The sequence below is a fragment of the Sardina pilchardus genome, chromosome 5 (assembly GCF_963854185.1).
Source record: "Sardina pilchardus chromosome 5, fSarPil1.1, whole genome shotgun sequence".
Lineage (NCBI taxonomy): Eukaryota > Metazoa > Chordata > Actinopteri > Clupeiformes > Clupeidae > Sardina > Sardina pilchardus.
In genome coordinates, this window is record NC_084998.1 from 6,042,517 (window position 1) to 6,062,829 (window position 20,313).

The window sequence follows — 20,313 nt, forward strand, 5'->3', positions numbered from 1 at the left end:
CCCAAAAGTACACCTTGAGGACTGTAGGGCAGTCAAAGGCTCTAGAGGTCGAATTCTACTCTTCGTGCACTGACAGGGCAGGCACATAAAAAAAAAAAAGGAACATGAAAAATGGGATTTCTGCAATATGTGCTTTAGTACAAGAAATCTTATCAAGATAAATGGGGTCCTGTCAGCAAAAGAGGTTTCCGCAGAATCATTCTCTTCATCACTGTACACTGTACACAACTACCGGACCGGTACATCATTATTAAATATCAATTTAGGCAGCACATTACCGTTTTTCTCCCTTAACAGTGATTGCGCTGATAGCATTCACATTCTGAAAGCATAATCATTAATACTGATATCTAATGGAACATTCTGGTATTTTTTTGCCCAACGTCTTCTTGCACTCCTTCTAAACATCTCAAGCTGGGACAGACTCAGGGTATTTAACTATACGTTTAAATCACACTCTTTATGATGGTCTATTGGCCAGTCCTCAGTGATGAGATCACAATCAGGGGATTGCATTCAAATTCAGCAAACATTGGCGAACGTTTGTGGTGAACAAGCTTTCTCTGTCTGAACAGTTACATTTGAACGATTCGGTGTTAGAATTCCATTGTAACGGTAACTGCATTGTTACCTCCTACAAGCTCACCTCAAGAACTACCTCCTCAGACTGTTTGCGAGTGTTTGCAAACGTCCTCCAAAAACTCAAGGCAGTACTTTGCCTATGTTTGCAAATTTGAACACACCTCTGACATCTTCTGAACAGTCACTTAGGTCTTGACATCTTCCTGATTATAGAGATGCTAACAGATTTCTCCCAAAATGTCATTAAGAACACATTTAAGTGGATGCCCATGATGACACTGCAACTTCATCCTATCCCACTGAAACATTGTCACATGTTATGAACGGAGGAGGAGCTTCTTTCCTCAAGCCATCCATATCCTGAACACACACAAGACTAAATGAACTGCACTCACACTTTTTACACACATAGACTGTTCACACGCTGCACTTCATAGTCTCTCTCCCTATTTCTTATTTCCTATTTTCTCCCTTCTTTCTTCACACTCACACAGAAAAAGCTGAACCCCGAACAAAATTTCACTACATGCTTTATGTTACTATTTCTATGTATGTGACAAATGAACCTCCTTGTATCCTTGCATTAGTGCAGTAGAGTTAGTAACATTGGCACAATGCCACCACAGTCTTCTGCAAATGTTGGGGCATCCTCTCTAATGTGTTGATTTTAAGGTTTAAAAGTTTACCCTCAGGACGGGAGGGACACAGAACCAAAAAGAGCAATCACGGAACAGTTCTACTTTGAAGGGCAAATAAAGTCTGTGTTGGGCTAAACCTCTGAGCAGAGAACCTCCCAACAGCAGCGCCTCACTGCAGTGGGACTGCAGCACTCCGGGCAGCATCTACACACACACACACACACACACACGCACACACGCACACACGCACACACGCACACACGCACACACGCACACACACACACACACACACACACACACACACACACACACACACACACACTCACATCCGCTCCACTGCACTCCTCTCCTCTTCTCTCATCTCCCTTCCTCCAGTGTCCTCATTAAAACAAGAGTTGGTCTACATGAGACTTTGACTGACTGTATACTGAGGCTAACAAGCACAGGGCAAATGAGGTGTCCACCCTGGCAGGGGTCGGATGTGTGGGTGGTGGTGGTGGTGGTGGGGGCGGGTCACTCACCAGACTATCCAGGCCTCCACCGAGCAGGTCCACGGCCCCCATCTGCATGGAGGAGACCTGGGGCACGTTGACTGGAGGGCCCAGGTCAAGGTTCAGGAGGTCACCCAGGAGGTCGCCCTGTGAGGGGATGACCTGAGGCTGGTCGATGGGGGCGGCAGGGCTGGCGCTCACTGGGCTCTCGCCGGTGTCGATGCTGTAAGGGGGGGGTGGGGGGGGGGGGGGGGGCAAGCGTGGGCCATATGGCAAAAGAGTACCAGAGGCACAACAAGAAAAACACATCTTAGCAAACAATGGTGTGTGCACTTTCTGACTGATTTGCATGTTGCCAACCTTTAGTTCTTCAGCTACTTTACTGCCTCACAATATACCTGGGAGACGCTACAGATGCTACAACTGCAAGCTGTCCTCCATCTCCTGCTATCAAGCACTCTTTGGCTTTTTAATCACAGTTATAATGTTGATGCTGCAGGGAGGAACCATCTGGTAAGGAAGCTCCGTAAGCAAATAAAAATCGTCCACATCGTTTGCACCGTGCTTATTGGTGTTACATGATCATTGCAAGATGCTGACGTGAGCTTCAATTACCGGCAAACTACGTTTACCTTTCAAACACCACTGAAGCTATGCGGATGTGAAATCTGAATATTTCTTCTACTTTCCACACACAAAAACAAAAAACTATTGTGTGGCTTTTCAATCACCCAGACAATCCTAAAAGACAGACAAGAAGCTAATGCAAAAAAGACAGACAAGCTAACGAAAAATAAAAAGAGCGGAGTGGAGCCTTGCCTGCCGTGCTGGATGGGCAGGTGTTTGCGGTGGATCCCGTGGCTGCCCTCCACGAAGGCGTTGGGCGGCTTGTGGTAGACGGACGCCAGCGAGCCGATGTGACAGATGAGCTCGTCCAGCAGCGTGGGCTCGATCAGGTCGGTCTCCTCGGAGATCAGCGGCTTCTCGGAGAGGACCACCTCCTTGGCCGTCACCGGGTCCGTGGACAGGAGACGCCAGTAGATGTAACCGCGGTCGCGCAGGTCAGGGTTGTCCGAGTCCTGCGGGGAATTGAAAACGTGTCACAACAGCAGGACATCTACAGTCACTACGCAGCAGGCTGATACACACATCTGCAGAATTACAGTCTAATCAAGTTTATTCATGCAGCACATTTAATATGACAAGTACAGACTGTTATGAAGTTATGATGGAGTCTACAGGGGTGGATTTTACATAATTTGACTAAGTATAACCTAATAGAAAGTATAAATTGCAAGATAATCTATTCCACTACACTCCAAATGCACGGACAGAGCGAGTAGATATATTGTTGGATAATAGTTCTATTGCCTGTACTGCTGAAGGTGTGTACCGTACCTGTGTGGCCAGGCTGAGGACCTGCTGCACCAGCTCCTGTGTCTCTGAGGGCTTCTTCAGGAAGAGCTTCACAATGGCTGTCAACAGAGTCAGCTGCACCTGAAGAGTGGAAGCGAAAGACACCCACGCATGAGCCATTTCAGCATGACCGGCGCTCACCTCACTTCTATTTCCACAGCGCCTCGTGACAAGGTGCTTTAGGAGGAACTAAGGTTCGCAGAGCAGCTGCCGGGGGAATATAGTTCCTTTTAGCTCTCAGGCGAGGGGAGAAGTTCCTGTTGAGGGGGCTGACTGACCTGGGTGCTCTCGTCATGGAAACCCTCCAGGAAGCTCTCCAGGAGCTCGTCGGCGTTGTCGATCCTCTCGGCGTACTCGCCCACGATCCAGATCATGGCGGCGCGAGCATCGGGCTCGTCCAGGGAGTCCAGGTTCTCACAGAGGGTGGCGATGATGCTCTCGTACCTAAAAAACAAACGCAGAACAGGACGTTTCGTAGCTTAGCAAAAGAAAAACTTACTTTCTTTAAAATAAATTACTGCGGGCAGGAGTAAAACTCAATATTTCACAACAAAAATACCACTACAGTGAAATCAATTATCTTAAAATATAGGCAATGGTCACTGACTTGTTGGGGTACTTGCGGAAAATGTCCCTGATGACAACAATGGCCTCCTGGACAACATAGTTGACCTTGGTCTGGATGAGGTCCAGCAGAGTGCTCACACAGCGCTCAGCAGATTGCTATGGACCAGCACACAAGAATTAGGACAGGAGACTAAACAGGAAGTACCACAGATCAGAACATCTACTGAGTGGAAACATGAGTAATTGTTAATGCTTCTATCGCCCCGTTCACATGACAGTTCTGTCTATTTGTACACAGTTATAATCCTGCAGTTCTACGCCGACTACCAAGGGAAATTAGAGGATAATGTAGGACATAGCTGTGGGAGGCTAAGTGCTTAGAGAAATGGATAGCTGACCACCGTGTGTCTCACCTCCACTTTGATGGCACAGCGCCCGATGGCTCTCACAGCCTTGCGCACAAAGTCCACGTCCACTTCGGTGGCGTACTCCTTCAGCTCAGCCAGGACCTGTGTGTGTGTGTGTGTGAGTGTGTGTGTGTGTGTGTGTGTGTGTGTGTGTGTGTGTGTGTGTGTGTGTGTGTGTGTGAGAGAGTGTGTGAGAGTGTGTGTGAGAGTGAGTTAGTGTGTGTGTGTGTGAGTGTGTGTGTGTGTGTGTGTGTGTGTGTGTGGGACAGGCAGCACACAATAGAGTTACCAACAACAAATAGACTGTGTGCTTGCTAAAGGGGCCTTTCTGGCCTGCTGTCTCAAGAGGATCTGAATAAATAGGAGACTGGGCAGGAATCGCTAAGCGCCTGACCCGGAGTTGTGTCCAAATTGCTATGGAGGGCAGCCTGTGCTCTGAGGGCCAAAAGGGCCAGTCTGAGCATGTCTGAAGCGCCGTTTGGGCTCTACCACCTGAGCCCTATGTGAGCCCTAACACCTGCCATAAACAGAGTGGACAAAGTCAACTGAAGGAATTATGCAAGCGATGGGAGCACAGAATACAAAACCGCGGCGTCTGTAAGGGATAGCAATGTCTGGTCGCCGCAAGGAAGGCGGCGTTGTATGGATTTCTGGTTCAATTCTAGTGCAGTCAGTCAGTACCTGGGCAATGTTGGCCTGGGAGGCCAGTCGAATCATGATGTCCAACTTCTCCAGCTTGACATAGATGGGATCGTTGTACTTGACAAAGAACACCTTGATTTCCTGCTTCAAGATCTCAGGCCTGGGTATTGAGAGGGAGTGGGATATATTTATTAAATAAACCATAATAGTAGTAATAATAATAATGATAATGATAATAATAAAAATTACTGTTATTATTTAGGACCAACATTTGAGAAATAGCCCTGGAAAAAAATGTGGTAGGCATTTTTGAGGAAACGTTTAGGATTTTTAGGGTGCTGAATCCATTTCTGCTGTATAACAAACTATACAAGTCACTGTTCAATATAAAATAAATAAATAAAAAATGCCAACAAGCCATGGGTGAGTGCTAAAATTGTACTTTTGTACATTTGTACTGTACATTTACAGGTTCTTCAATCATGTAAATGATGGAGGTGCAACAATTATGACAATTATACAATTATATCCTCAGGAGAACATGAGCGGTTTTCCAATCGTGATGAACTGACCCGAGGAAGTGTTTTTGTTATCAAATGTTTAACGAATGGCGCAACAAGGCGTTCCTATGTTTCTTAATCAGTCATGTTGTTCTGGGCGTAACATCCTTTAATCCAAAGAGAGTGTCATCTGTCATTCCCTTTAACAACAAGCAGCACGACTTCAAACAGCGCATCACTATTTTGGTCACCAGTGCATTTGAAGGAATCTGCTTGCACGCGACCAGGTACCCCCCCCCCCCCATGCCACATTGATGATGCCACTCTGGTCATGCGCCACATGTGCGGGTACAGAGGCAGGATTGCACCACACCTATTAGTGTCTGGGCTGCCTTAGACACGTCTGACGTAGAACTGCAGCAACATGCTGTGCACTGCAGGTGCTGGCGTGGGACAGACTACGCTGAGCGGTCAGTGTGACCTAATAGGCTCCTGTTGTCCACATTCTGCACACTTGCAATCAGAGACTGGGACCAGACGTGACGCACACACACACACACACACACACACACACACACACACACACACACACACACACACACACACACACACACACACACACACACACACACACACACACACACACACACACACACACACACACACACACACACACACACACACACACACACACACACACTGGGCACCTGGCGCGCGTGTGTGACGCACAGGCTCGCGCTGAAAGCACAGAGCAGCGCTACCAATGCAGGTTACAAATGTGGGCAAAGGTATCGCACCAAGCACAGCTTGCACACAGACAGATATATGTTCAATAGAGATGCCCCTCCAGGACGCTGCAACACACCCATGAAGTGTTGGTGCCGTGCATGCTGAAGTGATAACCTACACAACTCAGTGTGAGAGCCTACTTTGACAGTGCATGGCCCTCTGTTTGAGCCCCGAAGCAGAAAGAACTAGTTCTCACTAGGCCTAAAGTGTGTAGCCATGGCTTCTGCTGCTGTGGGACGCTTGGGTTTGGGCCATGGGGTCAACACTTTAGGTTGGTGGAACGGATTTAGTTGCGATGTTGCAAGAAATCCCACAGGAGGGCTCAAAGACTCCTGCTGACATTCCTTGATGCTGTCATTTGCTGTAAAACACTGTCAGTCTGTCTTATGCAAGAACTGGGTGGATGGCGTGTGTCGATGTTTACTGTCTCAGAGCACAACTGAGGACGCACTATTGTGGGTAGAGGTCTTGTGAAATGAAGGGGAGGATGAATGAGCTATTGTGTGTAGCCTTTCGCAATCATGTGAAGATCCTATGTGGAGTTTTTGCATGTTCACCAAGTGCTGAGGTGAGTAGCAAGGTGTGGGGGTGTGCATGCCAGAGCATCAAGGACTGCAGGAAAAGGCAGCAACTCTATCTATCAGTATCTATCTATCTATCTATCTATCTATCTATCTATCTATCCAATTGGTCAAAATGAGCTTTGTGAGCTGCATGTGTGGTCAACTGAGGCAAAACTGGGGTAGACAGAGCTACCACACTGGCACTAAGAAAATCTTTTCTTTTTCAGTCATGAGTAACCATCACCATTGTAAAAGTCAGTTACCTTGGAACTATTTTTTTTCACATTCTGAAACACTTCAGTAGCACTTACCTACACCAAATGTAGGTCCAGTGTATGTATGTATTTATTTATCAATATTCGAAAGGCTTTAAACAGAGAGGTTTGTTTATAAATCATACATAACTTGATTAATACATTTATCCCTATAACAAGGCAAAAACCACTATTTAAAGACCACTGACTTATTGAACGATAAAAAGACATATCCTTGTTTTCTTGTTTTCATCCAATGTTCCCCAAAGTCCCATTCATTTTCTGGAAATGTATGCAAATTGGGGCATGTTTGCATAGATAATGCCTCATTTGCGTATACAAACATAACATTTTTAAAAAAACTTGCGATACAAAAATGACTTATTCATGTTGATGTAAGTAACAAACTGGGAACGTTTCATGGTGATATCTGAACTTTCAAAAATATCATGTTTAACAACTTTTCCTCAAAAATGCCTACAGGGCAACAGAATATTCTACAAAATCGTGTATTGCATGACTTGATAGAAAAAGTAAAGGGCACAATTAGGGCCAAACTACTTCAGTGGTTTAACTAAACCTTGTACCCCACTGTGACTCCTAAAATGAGAAGTACTGAGCCATATTATGCATTATGCATTATCCTACAGGGAATTAATCCAACCAGTCAAACTACAGCAAAGGAGCGCACACAGCTCAAGAACACTCTCATCACCCACCAAACATCCACATGATCCTGTATCCACGATCATGCATCATGCGGCTGCTGAACTGACCTTTTCTGCACAATGAGGTTGATGTTCCTGAGGGCCACGTACTGCACCTCGGGCTCCCCGGAGAGGAGGGTGACCAGCGGGGGGGACAGCTTCTTCAGCAGCGTGTTGTAGTAGTCCGACTCCTTGGGCAGGAGCTCCAGGAACTTCATGAGCACCTTCACGGCAGACAACACCACGGCCGAGTTGGCGTGGGACAGCCGCGGGGTGACGCGCTCACAGATGCTGAGGAAGAGGAGCAGTGAGCAGTCAGAGAGAGGGTTGCAGGGTCTCCAACATTCAACTATGCTCTAGAAAGTTCTAAAATGTCTGTTCATCACAAGGCTGCAGTTTTTGAGCCGTAATTCCTTCAAATCAAAATGTCCAAAAACGGGTGAGATGAAAAAAATATAAAACATCAATAACATTCAATTTATAGAAAAATATTAGGTTTGAAGCAGCAACAGTCTGAAATCAGCAAGCTATCTATCCTATCTAACAGCATGCTAAAACCTTCCACCATAATCAGCCCAGCTGGCACTAAACTGTTTAAAGTATAAAGTTTAATTTGAAGAAACCATAAAAAAAGGGGCAAATTGCTACATAGTGTTAAATCGTTCACCAAATTACACAGCGTCACAGATGACGGACGTGTGCCTCTACTTTCGCCTTTCTCTCAAGCATAGTCTCGGTCTGCCCCCTTGTGGCGAGCCATGGAGCGTGTCGTCGCCCAAGCCCTGCTCACCTCTGGGCCTCGCGTTCGTCTTTGGGGTTGTAGTTGGACAGGCAGTCCAGGATGAAGATCTGGCCCCACTCGGTGCACTCGTTGAGGGCGGTGAGCAGCTTGTTGATGTTCTGCGGGTTCAGGTCCAGCAGGTTGCTGTTGGGATGGGACTCGCTGATCTCCGAAAGGGCTGCCACGGCATTGGCCACCACCTGAATGGAGGGGTCAGTGTATGTGTGTGTGAGTGTGTGTGAGACAGAAACACAGATAGAGAACATGAGAAAGAAAGAGGGGGGGATATAAGAAAAAAAAATCCTGAGCAATTTTGAAAGGACATTAAAAAACCAAAAACACTGCACTATATATCAGCTGCTCTTGCAGATTACACAGCTCTGGACACCATCATAACATGAGCACCTGTCAACACTCTAGCTCAAGTGATCAAAAGAGCAGCCACGTTTCTAATCTCTCAGGAGGGAAGCGAGGGAGTCAGGGGGGCCGGCGTGTGTACCATGGGGTTGGAATCAGCGATGAGGTCCCGCAGGGAGTCCAGGAAGCCCTGGTCCTCCACCATCTGGGCGTTGATGTCGTGGAGCTTGGCCACACACACGGCCGCGGTCTTCCTCACGTACGGGTCCTCGTCCTTCAGGCACTTGCGCAGGGGCTCGCACAGGTACTCGGTGATCTTGTCCACGCGGATGCAGCCCATGGTGCGCACGGCCAGAGCCCGGATCAGAGGGTTGGGATCCTCGCAGTCCTGTTCAACAACATGGAGGGAGGCACAGTTCAGTTCTGTAGCTTATAATTTTTAAAACACCACTGGCTATTCACAGTTACAGATGCTGCATCATCATCATCATCATCATCATCATCATCATCATCATCATATATTCACTGTGAACATATTCTTACATGTATAGTTACATTTCTGCCCTGATACGCTTCGGTTAAGGCTTAACACAAGGCAGGATTACTTGGCTCAAGTACACGGATTTGTTCAGACTGAATAACAAAGGTCTTTAACTGAGAAATTGGTTAGATGTCAAAATCTAATAACAGGAACCAGTGTTCAGAAAGTCTGCCATTAACTGTCAAACTTTCTGAAATAATCATAAGAAACTATAACACCTTAACAGGACGCTAGGTAAAAATATAAAGATGTCTTGCCTTAACAAAGCTGTTGACAGCCATGATGGCCATATCTGGCTGACTCTTGGCATAGTTCATCAGGTACAGGTACACAAGCTTCTTCAGCTCCAGGTTATCGGTCTGCATACAGTTCACCACATCCGGGAAGAGAGAGCTGGCAAGCAAAACAATGCAAATGACAAGTCAAGCTGACCATAACTTCATTTAGAATTAAGGAAGCATATTCATCTGATGATTCAAAGGCAGAGACCCAAAACAAAACAATTATGATAATACAATGTGCAATCTAAATGTCAGTTTAACGCCTGAAGGAACAGTAGTGATTCATTAAGTGATTCCACTCATTTAAAAAGCATTAATGAAACCCTTTATTCTGTTGGAATAATGGAAATATTTCATTAGCATGCTTTTGTGGTACAGTCTTAAATGTTTTTGCAGGACCACGAAAGGGAAACCATGTTAAAAGGGGCTGTTTTTTCCTTTCAATAAAATGAAAGCAGCTACTGTAATAACACAGAGATTTATTTCATTCGTAGGGTAATATGACAGTGTGATTAATTATACTTGATTTATATCAAACATAGATCATATTAGACATGTAAATGAACATTGCATTCAATGTACTGTAAACCTTTAGCTTGGCTGTCACCAGAACATGACTCTGGGGAGTTTCTACTGCACATGAGGCGTATTCCAACAGGCCTAGTTCAAATGACGCTGTATGCACTATGCACTTGGATTGTCCATCAACTAATCAGACCAGTCTAATCCAAACTAAACATTTTGTGATTGGTCTCCGCAGATTTTTAACGGAAGCAGGATAGAAAAACGTGGAGGTTTCCAGTCTGAGCTGCAGGGTGAAATCAGATCGCCGGCAGATCGGACGGGGTTTACCCAAACTAGCAAATGTTCATACCTCACGTCTTTTCCCACAGTCATCGCTGCGATGACTTTCTTCACAGCCTCCTTCCTCTTCTCCTTCTTCTCATTGTTCAGTTCAGCCTTCAGTTCAAAGATTTCACCTGACACACAAAAACACAATGCAATTTGCATACCATTGCTTTGGCAATGTCACAAAGAAATATTGATACATTAAATGTCATTTTACAGTTCTCTAGCATCTGCGCTTACCTTTTTTGTTAGTTGTAAAATACTTTGAGTCAGTCATCTTGGCGGTGCTTGAAATCTAGATAAATATATTAAAAAACAGATGCCCTGTTAACAACTTCCATCTTATTTAGTCTACATAGACAGATTAATTGTAACATTCTTCATTATACCTGCCATAGAGACATGGTCATAGAGACATAGAGATACACTTTAAAATAGAACGATGGCAAACATTTTCATTGGCTCTAGATAAGCCTAATTATAAAAGCAGTCAGTGTTTTTGGTTGGAAATAAATAAGATATTCCTAGACCCAATATTAATAATGTATTATATAAAGGATAACAATAGACTATTATCACAATACAACATGAATTAACATAATCCCATGACAAAATGACATTGGCCCAGACATGTAAACAAATATGAAGAGGGTGCAACTAGAAAACAAGGTGCGAAGTGCTCATTCGTGTTAGGGATATTTCCTTGCCTTGCGTGTTATATCATATGGCCTAATAATGCATTTCCGTGTATTTCACAACAAATAAACGACCGACTTCATCATTAACTGCAGAACACCTATGGCTCAACTAGATGACGTCTTCGGATGAAAAGAAAGAATGAATATATCATCGGTCGTGATGAAAGCTGTCTGCCTAACTGCTGTTATCCAGATGTTTTTCGCCATCATACCACCTACTAGACAAGCCTTGCAACTTGAAATCAAATAGCATAATATTGTCTTAATTGTCAATTAGGGGGACATGACCCTGATGGCAGGCTCTACTGTCAACTGCATCCATCCTGATCTGTCTATGTCGCAATGAACATGAATTGACCTCAGAAAAGCTAACATCATCTAGCTAATACAATTAGCCTGAGTTAGCCTCTGCCTAGCCTGTCCCGAGTATCCTGATAACTGGTGTAGAACTAGCAGGGCTAACGTTACTTATACCATCTAGGTAACGTTAATATGACTGTTTTCATTGATGAAATTGTGGTTACGTAAATAAAATATGTTAATGTGAAAAGACATCATTCAACATGACCATCGAAAGCAGGTTTGGGTGTGACCCTTCAACAGCTGATGGTGTATCGTTGCCGACTGCCTGGGTTAGCTATGAAAGCTAAATATGAGCTAGCTATCCCAAGCTAGCATTTTGACTGGCGAAAGTTAGCCAGCTGGCTAGTCAACTACATTGATCAAAACCTTTTACGATGGTCGATTAAACGCAATATATTCAAGTCAACGATCTTACATGCTTTGTTGAGACGGTGGTCGAAAACCTCGAGAAGTGTAACCTATGTTCGTCACAGCAGTTTGACAGAGGATGCTTTTGCCTCCTTTGACTGCAGCTGCGAGGTTAGCCGTGGAAGATGGAATGCTGTAGAAAAAACAGAAGAGGAAAATGTTCAAGAGTAGTGGCGGAGAGCATAAAACGTAACAACGGAAATGTGAATTTGCAAACAGGAAAGGGGCAATACGGACGGTATTCTAGGAGGCACACAACAAGTACGCTGCAGAAAGAACAACATTCATTATGGTCGTAAGTGCTATTGCAACTCGCGTTGTTAGTTTCAACTTTAATACAAAACTCTGCATAAACAAATGCAGTATTTTTTATTTTAGTTAATATACGGGAATTAAACGGCACCGTGAGTTCTTCTGTTACAACCGTTTACGCAACTTGCTGAAACAACTCAAATCACCTGTCATGGCGGAACACGGAGCACATTTAACGACAGCATCATCAGATGAAAGACCTTCGATATTTGAAGTTTTAGCGCAGGATTCATTGATGAGTGCAGTCAAGCCTGCCCTGCAACACGCCGTCAAGGTAACTAACACTGATTCAAAGATTCACCCTTCAGTCTATGCATGACCATGTGTCATCCTACTAACCCTATGTAAATCATTTTTGCAATGGTGCATCATTCAGTAGACGTTGACAATGCAAACATGCACGTTGTGTAATTGTATTTGTCTAACTAGCATAACGTCATAGTGAATGCCACTTGCAGGGTCTGAGCTATATTTGTTTTAACATTTACATGTCATTAATGCAGATCCTCGCAGAGTCCAACCCCACTCGATGTGGAGTCCTGTGGAGGAGGTTTGATGAGATCTACGCCCTCTTGGATCTGCTTTTGCAGCACCATTTTCTCTCTCGTTCCAGTGCTTCCTTCTCTGAGAACTTTTACGGTCTGAAGCGAGTGCTGGCCTCTGATCCCACCCGGCCTGCACACTTTGGCCTCAGACGCAAGCAATATCTGCGGTCCCTATTGCTCCTGGCACTCCTGCCTTACCTGCGTGCCAAAGTGGAGAAGATATTAGCTCGTCAGAGGGACGAGGACGACTTCTCCATACGGCTGCCCCAATCCATTACTCACAAGATGTACAGGGCCTTCCTGGTCGCCTATCCATTCATCAGTATGGCTTGGGACGGGTGGGTGTTTTGTCAGCAGTTGCTGTATGTGTTCGGCCGCACACGCACGCATTCACCCTTACTGTGGATGGCCGGGGTCAAACTGGCACACCTCACAGCACATGACATCCAAAGCCTGGATCTGAAGCCAAGCAGCCCTATTGGCACAAGCCCAAGGTAATGTGGAAGTTGGGGAAAGATGGATGTTTCTTTGAGATCTTTGGCCACCTATTCAGTTCATGCATGTTGGCCTGTTGTAACATGTGAGATGTTGATCAGTTATTACAGTGTTTACAAACGACCTGACAAAATGATTATATACTGTATTAAGAATATTTCTTTGCCTTCTACTTTTCAGTGTTATTGAAAAAATGCAGCGGATAATGTCCTCGGCTGTTGGTGGTGTGGCCATGTCCCTTTCCACCGGTCTGTCCCTGGGCGTTTTCTTTCTTCAGTTCTTGGAGTGGTGGTACTCCTCAGAGAACCAGAGCACTGTGAAGTCCTTGACCACGCTCCCCACGCCACCTCCCCCCGTGCACCTTGATGACCAAGCAGCGCCGGGCGTTCTCAGCAAACTCTGCCCCCTCTGCCGAAAAGTCCGTGCCAACGATACCGCTCTGTCCACGTCTGGTTTTGTGTTCTGCTATCGGTGCATATACATGTACGTCAAGGCCAATCAGAGGTGTCCCCTTACTGGCTATCCCTCTGGAGTGCAACATCTCATCAAGATTTATTCGCCTGAAGGCTAGATTCATGTCTACATTTCAGTTCTCTTGTATGGTATTTTAAAGTATTATTCAAATAGAAACCTCAATTGAATGCCTTTGACGGACTGATTCAGAATAATTTGAAACCTCAGTTACATTTTTGAATTTTCAAATTGAAATGTCAACTTTTAATCTTGTTTGATTATTATTTACAATAGTAGGACAACCCATCACATTCCCTTATTGCTCAGCTCCCAGTGTTTGTGCCTTAACACAACTCCTATGGAGAACATATTTTCTTTTCCAAGATGTGGCAACATTAACAGACCTTGTGGACCTTGGCAAGTCTAGATAATTCTAAATTCTAGGCTAGATACCACAGTACTAAACAGGTTACAAAACTATCCCATGTAGTTGCTGGGAGGAATGGGTTTTTTCACTCTTTACAGATTGACAATTACAGACTTCGCAGGTTCAGTTTCTACTCATGGACACAATTGCACTGTTAATTCATTTTGCACCATAATTGAGGAATGTTAACAATAAGGTAACAATGTATATACAGGAAAATGTTTTTAATTTTTTAATAAAACAACAATTTTATAAAACTACAACTATTGCCAGCACTGCTTTTTTGGAATAGTAGTTTAAGTCATGGTATCTTTACTGCCATCTAGTCAACACTGAATTGCACTCTGGCCAGTATTGTATACGGATGCTTGACAACCAAAATGCCATATAAGTAGTTGTGTGAATGCTGTGAAAACACTTCACTTGGAGTAATGGTCCCTGTAGTGTGCTCAGAGCATCTACCGGAACATGCAAGTCTGCTAAATATGACCGATAAGGTCAGTGAACCACATCTCCATCTTTTTTTAAATGTCACATCAACTATTTTTGGCCCGGGCAGTCCTCTGGGAGACTTCTTCAATAAGCAGGGAGAGTTTAAATGGTTTGAATGTCCCAGAAGAACACTGGGAAAATGTGTTTAGTCTCCGAAGCAGTTGGGCAAAATCTGTTTGTTTCCGAATAGGCACGCTCAGCAAGTATATATACAAATGCCTGGGGAGATGAAAGCATAACTGGATAAGAAATATTAAGATAACATATTTTGCATTCCCTTCTCACAGAAACCAGATTACTGGTAATGAAAAGTACATTATATACGTATGCACAGATTAAAAGAAAATTAACTAGCAGGGTCACTTGACACAGCCTGCAGTTCATTTAAGCTCTGGTTACACTTTTGGATTTTTGTCTTTCGAGAACTTTCAGCAGGTTTTGTACTCCAATGACCTCCTTTTTAGATTAAATTTTGTCTTTCATAAGATGTGATGAAATGTACCACTAATTAAAAAACAATTCCCGTTCAAAGCATATACTGCTTAGCTGAAACATACTTCATGTCTATAAATAAAGCAGTTAATGAAGACAGACACAGTGTATAGTATAGTTGTCCCTGCACCCCCTCCTCATTTCTTACAAATTAGATCCTCTTAAGCTAACAAGAGTTCTGCTTTTTAACCATGGGGCATTTCAGTGTCACGGAGAGGTGAGCGTCTTGTCAGTCAGCTGGCGCAGACCCACAATGGCTCTTAACAGCACTCGAGAAAATACATTTAACAAGCCCACCGTGACATATGTCTAAATGTCTGAAAAAGAAAACTGTTCTGTCTGACGTGAACATTTTCTGAAATGCTAGTCATTTGAGGAATGGAAGCCTGCTTGATTAGTCTGTGATAGTGTCTGCCTTCTAGAACATTGCAGGGCTTTGAGAGAGGCACTAGAACATGTCTGTCTGGGGCCCAGGGAGGCGGTGGGCTGGCCAGATTAGGAGGTTACCCGTAAGGTCAGGGAACAGGAGGAGACGGTTGCTAATCGTGGCAGCAGAGCTTGTCTGACTGTTTTCCCAACAACACTAAAGTTCAAATTAAAACTTCTCCATAAAGAAAAAGACCAGTGGGGAGGGGGGCACCATTGAGCATTGAACACCATTGATACAAACACCACAGCTGAAAATAAACAAAATACAGTGTTTATTGAACATAACTTAACAGACAGCAATAGACAATACAGGAAAAGGCATGCGGTATCACAATTCAATATTAGGTTGACCAATACACTGCTCAGTACACAGTAAGCCTACACAGAGCAAACGTACGGCTTTCTGATGTTGCATTCAATGTTGAAAACAAAAGGCCTTACGTTACAGCATAGTAAAACTGACGAGTATTTTTCCTCAAGAGAGAAAAGTGCAAGTTAGGTCCTCCATGAGCACAGTAAATTACCTTTCATTTGGTCAGTCACCTTATTGGCACTTTGAGGGCACAAATGCACCATGTGGTTAAAGAGCTGAAATGATTTCATCACAGGCATAGAGAGTTAACCCACTATAGAAATTGCTCTGCATCTTTCCAATTAGCTAATTTTGGTTATTTCTTTTTTTTTAATCTTTTTTTTTTACATTCTTACAATATTATTCATGAGGCAACACACTGGGACACAGTTTATGCCCAACTGCTCTACAAGTGCACTTGTGCATTTTTTCACCGTAGTCATATAAGGTAGGCAAATGGCTGGTCAAATAATTTTGGAATGTCTTCCCCACATCTTGCTCTTAGATTCCTTTCCCTCGGCCACATTAATAAGATTTAGCAGTTTTAGCCTATTTACATGACCTGGCAGAGGCAAACTTCTCTCAGCCGTACCCAAACATCATCTATTATCATAATGTAAATAGAACAAACCGACTGTTTTTTTAACCGCAATTAATTTGCATCTCCTGGGCATTCCCTTATTGTATTATCATCCACAGTACACAGACTTCCATAAAAAGTCACGGTGCAAAGCACATTTGACCCTAGTTATTATTCTGAGTCTCTTCTTGTAAAAGCAATTCCAATGCAACTATTCATACTCCTCCAACATTCACTGGGCAACAACAACCACAAAAACAAAACGTTGAAAGAAACCCTGATGAAACATTCTAGAAGTTTGTGCTTGAAGACACATAAAGCAAAAACAGATATAGATCTAAAAAACCATGTAATCCGATGCTGTGACAGACTATGTAACATCCATTTGAAAAGATATAAACATTAAATGTGTGCAAAAATGTGGTAGGCCCATCCAAGAAAGGAAGGTTCCTGGATATTATTAGTTCTCTCTTGCTGCCATTTTAAGTGGTGCTCACAGGGTGGCATTTGGCATTCCATATGAGGGAACAGAGCATTTGGGGAAAGTATAGTCATAGGAAAACGAGTATATAGCTAGCTGGATATAATTGATTAGCACAATTTGACATTAAAACTGAGACAAACACCGCATTTGCCAAGGATGGGACCACACAAGATCGAACAAGTAAATGGGCACTACCACTATTGACCTTTCGACAAATGAATTGAATTAGCTTATTATATGCCTGCTTAAACAACAGGATTCATTTGCATATTGCTTGGCAGTGCTCTCAAACACTGCTTCGGTCATCAGATGAGCACAATTAGGAATTTCCATAATCTTTTTTCTCCTCCTGTAACACTTCCTGGATATCAAAATGGAAGCGCTACCTCACCAGTGAATGAAGCATAACACTACAGTATTAAGCACTATCTACTAAAGCGCAAACCCTGAATTTGGGTTTATGAGGCGAAATACCATCAAGGGGTGATCATTAGAATGATAAACAACTGAAGGCTTTGAAATAGACTGCAAAAGGCTGAGTGAGCGATGGCACAAGAAAATTGCAGAAAATATATCAGAACCTGAAAGAAAGGTCAAATAGCCCTTGATGTAAACTGTAAACGTCCATCAAATTAAGTTAAAAATATATATCCTCCAAGACCTCACACAAGTAGCATGGGTAAGCTCATGTGGATGCACGGCACGGTTCCACGGAACGTAACAGAGCGCAGTGCATTCAAGAGAACATACTGCAGGCATAGTGAGGATTAGTTGAACCGGCACAGGTGTAGGGAAGGCAGACGGAGGTGCTGGAGGACGCGCTAGAGAAGGCGGAGGATACAGAACAGGAAATGACCTAGGACACAGAAGAGGCCAATCACACAGAGCCCTGACCTCAGACCGCCTGCAGGCCTCTCTCTTGGCCGTCCAGCTGCACTTTGATCTTGTGCAGCTCCTCGATCTCCTTGTTGTGACGGTCGGTCTTGTGGCGCACCAGCGAGCGGTAGAAGTGGATGGTGAAGATGACGAAGATGAAGCCCACGGGCACCATGATGATGGTGGAGGCCAGCGCCGCCTCCCAGCCGATGTTCACGGCGCCGTCTTTCGGCGGCCCCTGGGTGGCGCAGCCGTCCTTGCAGCTTGGCAGCTTGGCGTCCACGGGCAGGAACTTGATCCAGCACAGCAGCACCACCTCGGCCAGGAAGAGCAGGATGCCCAGGGCCGTGGAGAAGCCCCAGGCCAGCTCGATGTAGTGGTGCATGCGCTCGTGCGGGGACTCGCTCACCGAGTTGAGGTTGTGGATGTTGCTGACCGCCTCCACGTTGGGCAGGATGCAGGTGCTGATGAGCAGGGCGAAGAGGTGGACGGCCACCAGCACGGTGGTGCACACGCTGAAGGCGATCAGCAGGAAACGTGGGTAACTGTACTGCATCTCAAGCTGCACCTCAACCATGGCCACCTGCAAATAAGGTCAGGAAAGCCATGAAAACCACAGATTTCACTGCTGGATTCACATGAAAGCAGTGCTACGGAAAAACACATAAGCATGAGTCATGAAGACCACAGGTGTCAAAAATATCCACACAAGTGCTAGATTTGTATGAAAGTATACCTAAACAGCAACACCATAGGAGCTCTGATCATACTGTGTTACAAATTCCAGCAATATCCCATGTTGCTTCCTTTGAAAAGATTGTTGTTAGACAAGACTAACCATAAGTCATGAAGACCACAGGTGTCAGAAATATCCACACAAGTGCTAGATTTGAATGAAAGTAGACCTAAACAGCAACACCATAGGAGCTCTGATCATACTGTGTTACATATTCCAGGAATCCCTTGTTGCTTCCTTTTATTGTTGTTAGACAAGACTAACCATGGCAAAACCAGACAGCAATGCAGAAGTGCGACTTGAGGCTTTCAGCTTGGCCCTGCTCAGATAGAGCTTCCTCCAAGACAATGCTTGGACGGAGTGATGATTTGATGTGACCAGCTCAAGATAGCTGCGGCGGACCCAGTCTCGATAATCCATTCCCCCACCATCCTGAAGTCTTTCCGAGGCACCTGGAGCTGGGGAGCCCATTGGTACATTCAGCTCACTGCTCATGGCAACTAGGGGAGACATCAAGCGCCATTCGTTAACTAAAATAATTGCCTTGTGGACAAAAATGACCATTATGGAGGATCGCCATCAGTAAAGCAATTCGACAGTGGACATTGACAATGTCAAGGAGGGTTTTGCAGAACATTGATGGCTACATTTACCTGGCTGGGCTTCCCCTGATTTAGGCGAGCTGTTTTTCATTACATATCTACAGTGAACAGGGAAAGAGAAATTGCGTGACATTCAAAATATACGCTGTCTATACCCAAGGCTAATAATTAGACATTTTAATTTACATATTAAATCAGGAAAAAAACAGTCAGCGGCCTCTAAGCGCAGCAAGTTCTCAAATCAAATTCCTAACACGTAAACCAACTATGGCCATCGATATGGAAGAAAACAACACCCTCGATCATGGATAAATCACAAATTACACAGTTAAAGAACAATTCTTTTTGCATATGTGCACTGATCAATGATTCTAGTAGATGACTATTTTCCGAGCATTTAATTAATGTCACCAGAACCAGCGCTGTTGTGGTGCCACGTCAGATTCCATGCTAACTAGATCTGAATTAGAAGCTCACAGAGGAAGCTCTAAAAGATAAGATGCTGTTTGCAAACGACTTAACTATCACTTGTTACCTATGATGGATTCTTTTGCATGGCAACTGTGGACCATTGGTTAAATACTAGATTTCAGGTTGCGATCAAGAGCGCAACAATAACGTGGCCGATATTATCAGCTACAATGAATTCAAAATTAACGTTTTAATATTTCATGGTAATACTAAAGCTACGTCATGTTTACAACGTATTCAAAATGGCTCAATTTGAAGCAAGCTTCAACTCGTAACAGCAGGAGTCCAGCTGCCTGCATCACATATTTGTACTGCTTAGCATTTGTTAGCATCCTAAAAATCGTTGTCAAACATATGCTGCCTCTTCAACTCAACTCACCTTGAAGAAAGGCGACTTTCAGCAAGTATCTACATCAACGTTGACGAGCTTATACCAGTGAAACAAAAAAAAAATCTGAAAAGAAATGTCGGATGCCAGGACAACCAGAGAGGTACATTTCCTTAACTTACCCCCTCCTCCGAACATCCTCAATGTCACGTGACACGGGTGTGACACGCATAATTTTTATCAAGTTCATTTCTTTTTATCGACGTCATTCTTTCACCAACTTTGCTCTTTTAATTAACACCTGACAGATTGAACAAACAGCACAGGCCAAAATTGCGGTTGCTTATCATTTCTTTGTTTAAAGGTTATCAATTTGTAATGGATAGGCCTATTGCATAGCCGTGC

The 20,313-nt window shown here is 44.1% G+C and overlaps 3 protein-coding genes across 4 annotated transcripts in view; 1 reads left to right on the top strand and 2 right to left on the bottom strand.

The window, feature by feature from the left end:
- Nucleotides 1–11,970, bottom strand: part of ap2b1 (adaptor related protein complex 2 subunit beta 1) — a 31,043-nt gene extending 19,073 nt beyond the window's left edge. For both annotated transcript variants that reach the window (XM_062536130.1, XM_062536129.1), the window contains exons 1-14: nt 11,842–11,970; nt 10,606–10,660; nt 10,391–10,496; nt 9,493–9,628; nt 8,837–9,082; nt 8,347–8,537; nt 7,626–7,847; nt 4,783–4,903; nt 4,108–4,203; nt 3,735–3,850; nt 3,406–3,571; nt 3,110–3,208; nt 2,531–2,790; nt 1,742–1,934 (exon numbers count right to left, since the gene is read on the bottom strand). In XM_062536130.1, the coding sequence (XP_062392114.1) occupies nt 1,742–1,934; nt 2,531–2,790; nt 3,110–3,208; nt 3,406–3,571; nt 3,735–3,850; nt 4,108–4,203; nt 4,783–4,903; nt 7,626–7,847; nt 8,347–8,537; nt 8,837–9,082; nt 9,493–9,628; nt 10,391–10,496; nt 10,606–10,642 (1,989 nt within the window). In that variant the 5' untranslated portion in view covers nt 10,643–10,660; nt 11,842–11,970. The remainder of the gene's footprint in view (nt 1–1,741; nt 1,935–2,530; nt 2,791–3,109; nt 3,209–3,405; nt 3,572–3,734; nt 3,851–4,107; nt 4,204–4,782; nt 4,904–7,625; nt 7,848–8,346; nt 8,538–8,836; nt 9,083–9,492; nt 9,629–10,390; nt 10,497–10,605; nt 10,661–11,841) is intronic.
- Nucleotides 11,971–12,056: 86 nt separating this feature from the next.
- Nucleotides 12,057–14,320, top strand: pex12 (peroxisomal biogenesis factor 12). Its single transcript, XM_062536131.1, has 3 exons — nt 12,057–12,420; nt 12,650–13,185; nt 13,367–14,320. The coding sequence occupies exons 1-3, from the start codon at nt 12,298–12,300 to the stop codon at nt 13,755–13,757; spliced, it is 1,050 nt and encodes a 349-aa protein (XP_062392115.1). The 5' UTR covers nt 12,057–12,297; the 3' UTR covers nt 13,758–14,320.
- A 1,408-nt stretch (nt 14,321–15,728) lies between these two features.
- Nucleotides 15,729–20,098, bottom strand: orai2 (ORAI calcium release-activated calcium modulator 2). The gene is made up of 4 exons (XM_062536132.1): nt 19,960–20,098; nt 19,161–19,207; nt 18,772–19,007; nt 15,729–18,354 (listed from the first exon to the last, which is right to left on the bottom strand). Exons 2-4 carry the CDS (start codon nt 19,198–19,200, stop codon nt 17,791–17,793), a joined length of 840 nt encoding a protein of 279 aa, XP_062392116.1. The 5' UTR covers nt 19,201–19,207; nt 19,960–20,098; the 3' UTR covers nt 15,729–17,790.
- Between the last annotated feature and the right edge of the window lie 215 nt (nt 20,099–20,313).

Bases quoted from the DNA above. Each gene is read 5' to 3' on its own strand.
- pex12 (XM_062536131.1), top strand. From the start codon at position 12,298: ATGGCGGAACACGGAGCACATTTAACGACAGCATCATCAGATGAAAGA. The intron at 12,421-12,649 runs GTAACTAACACT...TCATTAATGCAG, and splicing joins CCCTGCAACACGCCGTCAAG to ATCCTCGCAGAGTCCAACCC. The intron at 13,186-13,366 runs GTAATGTGGAAG...TCTACTTTTCAG, and splicing joins CCTATTGGCACAAGCCCAAG to TGTTATTGAAAAAATGCAGC.
- orai2 (XM_062536132.1), bottom strand. From the start codon at position 19,200: ATGAAAAACAGCTCGCCTAAATCAGGGGAAGCCCAGCCAG. The intron at 19,008-19,160 runs GTAAATGTAGCC...TGTCTCCCCTAG, and splicing joins ATCAGGGGAAGCCCAGCCAG to TTGCCATGAGCAGTGAGCTG. The intron at 18,355-18,771 runs GTTAGTCTTGTC...CCTTATTTGCAG, and splicing joins TGCTGTCTGGTTTTGCCATG to GTGGCCATGGTTGAGGTGCA.